Here is an 8835-nt window from a genome sequence, read left to right on the forward strand (position 1 = left end):
CCACGTCCTTAATAATAGATTCTAGCATTTTCTCTACATCATCATCATAGGCAGTCCCTCGAAATCGAGGAAGACTTGCTTCCATTCAAAGTGAGTTCTCAGGTGACTGAACAGTCCAATATGGGAATTACAGTCTCTGTCACAGGTGGGACAGAAAGTCGTTGAGGGAAGGGTGGGTGGGACTGGTTTGATGAACACTCTTTCTGCTGCCCATGCTTGATGCATGCTCTTGGCGACGAAACGCGAGGTGCTCAGAGCCCTCCCGGATGCTCTTCCTCCACTTAGGGCGGTCTTTGGCCAGGGACTCCTAGGTGTCAGTGGGGATGTTGCATTTTATCAAGGAGGCATTGAGGGTGTCCTTGAAACTGATGACAGGCTAACTGATCTATAGTTTCCCGTTTTCTCCCTCCCTCCTTTCTTAAATAATGGGGTTACATTTCCTACCTTCCAACCCACAGGGATCTTTCTAGAATCTATGGAACTTTGGAAGGTGACAACCAATGCATCCATCATCTCTATAGCCACCTTTCTCAAAACCCGAGGATGTAGGCCATCAGGTCCAGGGGATTTATCGGCTTTTAGTCCCATTAATTTCTCCAGTACTATTTTTTTTTTTTTTAAACACTAATTTCTTTGTTCCTCATTCTCGCGAGACCCTTGGTTCTCCCAATCCTCAGGCTTACTGCTCTTTTTGGCAACATTATAAGTCTCTTCCTTTGATCCAATACTATCTTTAACTTTTCATTAGCCACAATTGGACTACTTTTCCTGTGGGGTTTTTGTGCCGTAAAGGAATGTATATTTATCATATTATGGTCACTCTTCCCCAAGGGCCCCTTTACTACAAAGGTTATTAGCTCTTTCTCATTGCACAATACCCAAACTAAAATAGCCTGCTTCCTAATTGGTTCCTCAACATCTTCTGATCTAGAAAACCATCTTGTATACATTCCATGAATTAGTCCTCCATATTATTACTGCAAATTTGGTTTTCTCAATCTATATGTAGATTAAAGTCCCCCATGATTACTGTATTACCCTTGTTACATGCGTCTCCAATTTATACTAAGCCCTACATTACAACTGTTTGGGGACCTATAAACTACTCCCACCGATGTTTTCTGCCCCTTGTTGTTTCTTAGCTCCACCCAAACTGATTCTACTTCTTGATTTTCCGAGCTAAGGTCCCTTCTCTCTCCTGTCTTTAACCCATCCTTTATCAGGGCTACCCCTCCTCCTTTTCCAACTTGCCCATCCCTTCTAAAAGTGAAATAACCTGGAATATTTAGTTCCCAACGCAACCATGTCTGTCTCCGCAATGGCTATTAGATCAAACCTAGTCATTTCTATCTGCGCTATTAATTCATCTATTTTGTTGCGAATGCTTCACGCATTCAGATATATAGTACCTTTAACTGGGGCTGTTCTTAAAAGCGGAGGAATTTAAGTGAAAATTTAATAGAGGAGCTCAAAATTATAAGGGGATTTAATGAGTAGATAGGGAGAAATTGTTTCTAGTGGCAGGACACAGATTTACTGTAATTGGCAAAAGAGTGTGGGGAAATTCTTTTACTCAGCGAGTTGTCGTCATCTGGAATGCGTTGCCTGAAAGGGTGGTGGAAACAGATTCAATCGTAACTTTCAAAGGGGAATTGGATCTATTCTTGAAGGGGGAAAAAATTGCAGGGCTATGGGAAAAGAGGAGTGGGACTTTCAGAAAGCTGCCACAGACACAATGGGTTGAAAGGCCTCCTTCTGGGCTGTATCATTCTCAGATTCTCACTGCTATGGAGAGATTGACACCCTCTGGATTACAAGTCCAGTAACAACCACAACAGTGCCATACCCAAAACTGAGAGGGGGAGACCTGGTTCAAGCACGCAATTCAACGAACATGCACATGTATGCTGACAGCGCTCTACCTCAGCACCATACTCAACCCCTCTACTGCCCGGTTCAGCACACTGCTTAAACGACATCCAGTATTGGATGAGCAGAAATGCCCTCCAATTAAATATCGGGAATACCGAAGCCCATTGTCTTTGGTCCCTGTCACAAATTCCATCCCCCAGTCACCGACTCCATCCCTCTCCCTGGCCACCGCCTGAGGCCGAACCACACTGTTGGCAACCTGTGTCCTATTTGATGTTCTGACCCCATTTCCTCTCCATCACAAAGACCTTCCTCTTCCGTAATATCACTCCATCTCCGCCCCTCTGCTGCCCCTCCCTATCTCTAACATCTGGCATTCCCTTCCTAAACCTCTCCGCAACTCTATCTCTCTTCTTTTTTAAATCGCTCCTTAAAACCTACTGTCTGACCAAGATTTTGGTCATCTGTCCTAATATCTTATGTGGTTCGGTGTCAAATTGTGTTCACTAGATTGATTCCTGAGAGATTGAGGGACACTGTGGTATTTCGAAGAATGAGAGGTGATCTCATTGAAATATATAGGATTGTGAGGGGGATTGACAGGGTAGATGCAGAGAGTCCACCACACCCCCCCCCCCCCACCCCCAGCTGAATAGTCTGGGACTGAGATGAGAAATGGTTGTGAATCTTTGGAATTCTCTACCCCAAAGGGCTGTGGATGCTGAGTCATTGAGTTTATTCAAGGCTGAGATCAATGGATTTTTGGGCACTAAGGGAATCAAGGGATATGGGAATAGGGCAGGGAAATGGAGTTAATGTAAAAGTTCAGCCATGATCTTATTGAATGGCAGATCAGGTCACGGGGTCGAATGGCCTATTCCTGCTCCTAATTTTTATATTCTTATGTTCAGCTAGGCACAACATTGTGCTGCATCTACACAACTTCTTCATTCTGTTCGATTGTTTAGCAGGTTATGATACTTCCAGAGAAGCCAGTCAGCCAGCTAGCTTATTTTTTATCCTATAATTGTACTTTCCTCCTCCTCTTCTACCATCTCCATAGCAAATTGTTGTGTTCACGTATGTGCTTTGTATAGGAAAGTAGTGCAACAGGCAAAAATTCAGTTAGCACTGAATGCATTGTTCGTACAAATGAGAGCGACAGACTGTACAAAACCAAGTGAAAATAAATCAGACATTTCAAAAACTGGGGCTGTTTTTAAATGGAGATCATCAAATGCTAGCTGTGAATACTTTATACCAATGCATTGGTAATCCAAAAATCCTAATCTCTGTGCTGCAACGCATTCAAACCCTTATTTAGCACCTAACTCTTCTAATCTAGCAAAACATTTCACAACTACCAGTCGGACATTGCAAAATATAATTCCTCAAGAACTTCAAACTATGCCCAACTTGTAAGGGTTTAGATAATAACTACCCAAGACTGGTTTTGAAAAATTCAAAAAATACTCCAAATGTAGACTGAAATTAGATCTTATTTCTTAATTTAGAACCTGAGCTGATACTCTACCATTAGAAAACTTAAGGGCAAAGGACAAAACAGCTTTACCCAAATACTCAAACCGAAATTAAAAGCGATCTAGTTCACCTTTGGACCTTTTCAGGTCATACAAAGCTCTGAATTGAAATATGGATAAATATATACAAGTTTGTTTAATTTAACTCTTATTGCTAATGTACATAGAGCTCAAAGCCCCACAATTTCAGCTCAAAACCTTGCCACGGAACCAACAGCAAATACATAAAATATTTTTTAACAAAGCAGTATAATTACTCAAAACCTCAAGACATCGGACTTCAAATTTGAACTCTGTACTTCAGCACTGACACTAGAGGAAGTTCACTGATTTTTTTTTAAATATTGACTCCAACTGTGCAATTGGCAATGACTTGAGTCTGGACTGGCTGTCCATTGTTACTTATGAATTTTCTTGGTGGGCGCTTGAATTTGTCCCAATAGCATTGGGCAAAATCTTATCGGCCTGTATAAAACACGACACTTGTAAGTTCATTGTCAGGTAGTATTTTACAAAACTGGTTTAAACTAATGGGAATTTAAGCACCCTCAGACTAAATACCATACATAGCAATGGCTTCACATGACACATTTGAAACAAATTTGTAATACAGAAATACACTAAACAGAATCTAACGGGCAAAAGCTTTGCTGCAAGTTTTCATATTATACCTTTGAAGTTTTGATTTAGATAAAATAAAACACTTCCCTCCCAAGATGACAACATTAAGGAAACATGTAGAGCAAGTAACTCAATGCAGCGTAGCTCCCCAAAATCTGAACTCTGATTTTAAAAAAAAGACCATAGATCCGAAGCATTAACCTGCCCCTTGTCTTTACAGATGCTGATTGTTGGCAGTGTTATATTTCAGATGTGCAACTTTGGTCTCAGCCAGAATACTGCATTGATACAAGATTCTGCTGCATTCCAGATTTGAGGTTTCACTTTCAGACAACAATAAGGGAAGGTGCCATGTTGAAAAGTTAATTTCCATAATCTGTCGGGCAAAAGCTCCGGCTTTAAATGCTGTGCGGTGGAGGGGAGAGCCGAGGCTCAGTGGGTGAGGATAATATGCTGACTCTCAACTTCCTCTACCGCCCCAAGCCGCCATCTTCTGAGGCAAAGACCAAATGGAGGGGTCGGGGGGGAAGAGGCAGGAGCCCCGGGGACGCCGCCGAGCTCAGCCCGAGGCCTCAGGGCCCGGATATTGGGTGGTCCCTTCGCCCCCCCCCCCTCCTCACCCGACTCCCTCACACACACAGACCGGGGGAGGGTGTGGGCTCCCCGCGGCCCAGGGCTGCCCTTCAGGCCCCGGGTGGGGAGAGGTCAGGCGCCCCGGTCACCCGGCTCCGGGCGGGGGAGAGGGGAGAGGTCGAGGCCCCGGGCCGGGAGGGGGGGGGGGGGAAGAGGCCCCGGGCCGGGAGGGGGAAGAGGCCCCGGGCCGGGAGGGGGGGGGGGGGGAAGAGGCCCCGGCCCCGGGCGGGAGGGGGTGAAGAGGCCCCGGCCCCGGGCGGGACGGGGTGAAGAGGCCCCGGGCCGGGAGGAGGGAGGGGGGGAAAGAGGCCCCGGGCCGGGAGGGGGTGAAGAGGCCCAGGCCCCGGGCGGGAGGGGGTGAAGAGGCCCCGGGCCGGGAGGGGGGGGGGGGGGGGGAAGAGGCCCCGGGCCGGGAGGGGGTGAAGAGGCCCAGGCCCCGGGCGGGAGGGGGTGAAGAGGCCCCGGGCCGGGAGGGGGGGGGGGGGGGGGGAAGAGGCCCCGGGCCGGGAGGGGGTGAAGAGGCCCCGGCCCCGGGCGGGAGGGGGTGAAGAGGCCCCGGCCCCGGGCGGGGAGGGGGGGGGAAGAGGCCCCGGCCCCGGGCGGGGAGGGGGGGAAGAGGCCCCGGGCCCGGGCGGGGTGAAGAGACCCCGGTTACCTTGTGGATCCGCTTGAGCGCCATCCCGCCCCCGGGGGCCGGCGGCTGTCGCTGGGGAAAGGCTGGGCTAGCGGCGGTGCTGTGCTGGGCCTGTGCTGGCTGTGTGTCCCGGGCTGTGGTGGCCACCGCGGCCGCTCTCGGTCTCTCTCTCAGGCCGCTCCGCCCGGCGCCGCTTCACGCCACAAGATGGCGGCCGCCGGAACTACATTCCCCTCCCCCCGGCTGCGCGCGCACCTCCCACTCACTACGCCCCGCCGCATCACTCACCGGGGAATGTGAAGTGGCTCTGTGGCTCAGTGGGCCACACGCCTCTCATCCACAAAGTTGGGGGTTCCAGTCCCACTGCAGGCACTGAGGGGATCTTGTTGAAGCATACAAGGCTTGACAGGGTGGATGCAGAGAGATGATGTTTCCATGGCGGCGGCGGGCAAAGTTTAAGAATAAGGGGCCGCCCATTTAAAACTGAGATGAGGAGGAATTTCTTCTCTCTGAGGGTTGTAAATCTGTGGAATTCTCTGCCCCAGAGAGCTGTGGAGGCTGGGACATTGAATATATTTAAGGTGGAAATACAGATTTTTGAGTGATAAGGAAGTGAAGGGTCATGGGGAGCGGGCGGGGAAGTGGAGCTGAGTCCATGATCTTATTAAATGGCTCGAGGGGTCAAATTGGCCTACTCCTGCTCCTAGTTCTTATGTTGAACACTAAAATCTAGGCTGACACTCCAGTGCAGTACTGAGTGAGCGCCGCACTGTTGGAGGGGCAGTACTGAGTGAGCGCTGCACTGTCGGAGGGGCAGTACTGAGGGAGCGCCGCACTGTCGGAGGGGCAGTACTGAGGGAGAGCCGCACTGTCAGAGCGGCAGTACTGAGGGAGTGCCGCACTGTCGGAGGGGCAATACTGAGAGAGCGCCGCACTGTCGGAGGGGCAGTACTGAGGGAGAGCCGCACTGTCGGAGCGGCAGTACTGAGGGAACGCCGCACTGTCGGAGGAACAGTACTGAGGGAGCGCCGCACTGTCGGAGGAACAGTACTGAGGGAGCGCCGCACTGTCGGAGGGGCAGTACTGAGGGAGCGCCGCACTGTCGGAGGGGCAGTACTGAGTGAGCGCCGCACTGTCGGAGGAACAGTACTGAGGGAGTGCCGCACTGTCGGAGGGGCAGTACTGAGGGAGCGCTGCACTGTTGGAGGGGCAGTACTGTGGGAGCGCCGCACTGTTGGAGGAACAGTACTGAGGGAGCGCTGCACTGTTGGAGGGGCAGTACTGAGGGAGCGCTGCCATGTCAGAGGAACAGTACTGAGGGAGCGCCGCACTGTCGGAGGTGTCGTCTTTCGGGTGAGACTTTAAATCGAGGCCCTGTCTGCTCTCTCAGGTGGACGGAAAGGATCCTACAGCCACTATTTTGTAGAGGAGCAGGGGAGTTATCCCCGGTGTCCTGGCCAATATTTATCCCTCAATCAACATAACAAAAACTGATTATCTGTTTATTATCACATTGCTGTTTGTGGGAGCTTGATGTGCGCAAATTGGCTGCCGCGTATCCCACATTACAACAGTAACTACACTTAAAAAAAAACGTACTTCATTGGCTGTAAAGCGCTTTGAGACGACCAGTGGTCGTGAAAAGTGCTATATAAATGTAAGTCTCTTCCCCTCCTCCACCACACTCTCTCTCCCCCTTCCCACTCTTCCCCCTTCCGCTCTCTCCCCCCCTCGCTCCCTCTCCCCCTCCCTTTCTCTCTCCCCCCCTCGCTCCCTCTCTCTCCCCCCTTCCTCTCTTTCCCCAGCCCTCTTTCTCTTCCCCTCTCATAATCTCCCCCTCTTCTCCCTTAAAAAGTTGGAACAAGATTGTATCACTTTTTTTTGCCCATGATTTGAATAATAAAAACGGCTAGGTTCGTATGTTTACAGCTTAACCACACCCAGTTCAAATTATTTATTGCACAACTCCTGTGTGTCACAATTCTGGTCAAGAAATCTCATTTCCCCCAAATGATCAGCTGAGCCTCGCTGACGTGCCCGAGAGCAGAGACCGGGGACGGGATAGGCAGAGTCCGGGGGTGTGGGGGGACTAGGGTACAGAGCGGGTGTGGGAGGGAATGGGGTACAGGGTAAGGTAGAGGTACTGCGTTGGGTGGGGAAATGGGTACAGGGTTGAGGAATGTGGTACACGGTGTGGGAATGGGGTACAGGGCAGGGGAATGGGGTACAAGGTGGGCTGTAGGAATGGGGTACAGGGCGGGGTGAGGCAATAGGATACAGGGTAGGGTTGGGAATGGGGTACAGTGCGCAGAGGGGGAATGGGGTACAGGGAGATGTGTCAGCTGAGTCAGAAGGCTGTTGGTTCAAGTCCCACTCCAGAGACTTGAGCATAAAAATCTAGGCTGAGGGAGCACCGCACTGTTGGAGGGTCAGTAATGAGAGAGCGCTGCATGTTGGAGGTGCCGTCTTTTGGATGAGACATTAAACCGAGGCCCCGTCTGCCCTCCTAGGTGGACATGGCACTATTTCGAAGAAGAACAGGGGAATTATCCCCGATATCCTGACCAACATAACAAAAGCAGCTTATCTGGTCACTCACATTGCTGTTTGTGGGATCTTGCTGTATGCAGATTGGTTGCCGTGTTTCCTACACTGCATCGGTGACTACACTTCAAGGAGTACTTCATTGGCTGTAAAGCGCTTTGGGACAGCCGATGGTTGGGAAAGGCGCTATTGAAATGCAAGTCTTTCTTTTCTTTTAACCGCCCCACCCCCACACTCCCGCCATTGGTGGCTCAACACGTCCATCCTCATGGCGCCCCGCACTCCCACATCCAATCGGAAAGCAAACAGACTCTTCATTACCCAAATGGATGATCCTTTACTCTCAGCCAAACAGCCTCTCCCCTTCCCCCTCCCCTTTTATAGGGGCCACTTGGAGGAAAAATATAAAATTAGTGCCCCAAAAAACAAAAACAGCCTCTCCCCCAGGTCCAATATCTTTATAACACAATTCTTTTTAATTGCCCAGTGATTTTTTTTCTCCTGGGACTTTTGCTCCTCGCAGTGTCTTGCAGATTAATCTTTAATTCCTGGAGACTCCCAGGCTATCATGGAGGATTGGCCACCTTGTACTGCGTACACGCTGGCTGACTCATACTCCTGAGACCAGGGTAAAAAATCGCAACGGTAAAATACGCTGACATTTTGTTGGTACACGTGGAGTATTGAATACAGTTCTGGTCGCCAGATTATAAAAAAGATATAGAGGTACTGGAGAGGGTGCAGAGAAGATTTACAAAGCTGATACCAGAAATGCGAGGGTATGCCTATCAGGAAAAGGATGAACAGGCTGGGTCTCTTTTCTCTTGAAAAGGGAAGCTTGAGGGGTGACCTAATAGAGGTCTTTAAAATTATGAAAGGTTTTGATAAGAGTGGATACAGAGAGAATGTTTCCACTTGTGGGGAAGAGCATAGCCAGAGGCCATCAATATAAGATAATCACCAAGAAACCCAATAGGAATTCAGAAGAAA

The 8835-nt window shown here is 49.8% G+C and overlaps 1 protein-coding gene across 4 annotated transcripts in view; it reads right to left on the minus strand.

The window, feature by feature from the left end:
- The window catches only part of LOC139251034 (ubiquitin-conjugating enzyme E2 D2-like), a 44054-nt gene extending 38507 nt beyond the window's left edge, over positions 1–5547 (minus strand). For 2 of the 4 annotated variants that reach the window (XR_011591376.1, XM_070873150.1), the window contains exon 1: positions 5323–5547. Coding sequence is in view for 3 of the 4 variants with exons in the window: in XM_070873150.1 (XP_070729251.1) it covers positions 5323–5346 (24 nt within the window). In the remaining variant the exon portion in view is untranslated. The remainder of the gene's footprint in view (positions 1–5322) is intronic. The other 2 variants (XM_070873151.1, XM_070873152.1) reach the window with 2 other exon arrangements.
- Between the last annotated feature and the right edge of the window lie 3288 nt (positions 5548–8835).

This window comes from Pristiophorus japonicus, chromosome 2 (assembly GCF_044704955.1).
Source record: "Pristiophorus japonicus isolate sPriJap1 chromosome 2, sPriJap1.hap1, whole genome shotgun sequence".
NCBI classification, from domain to species: Eukaryota; Metazoa; Chordata; class Chondrichthyes; family Pristiophoridae; genus Pristiophorus; species Pristiophorus japonicus.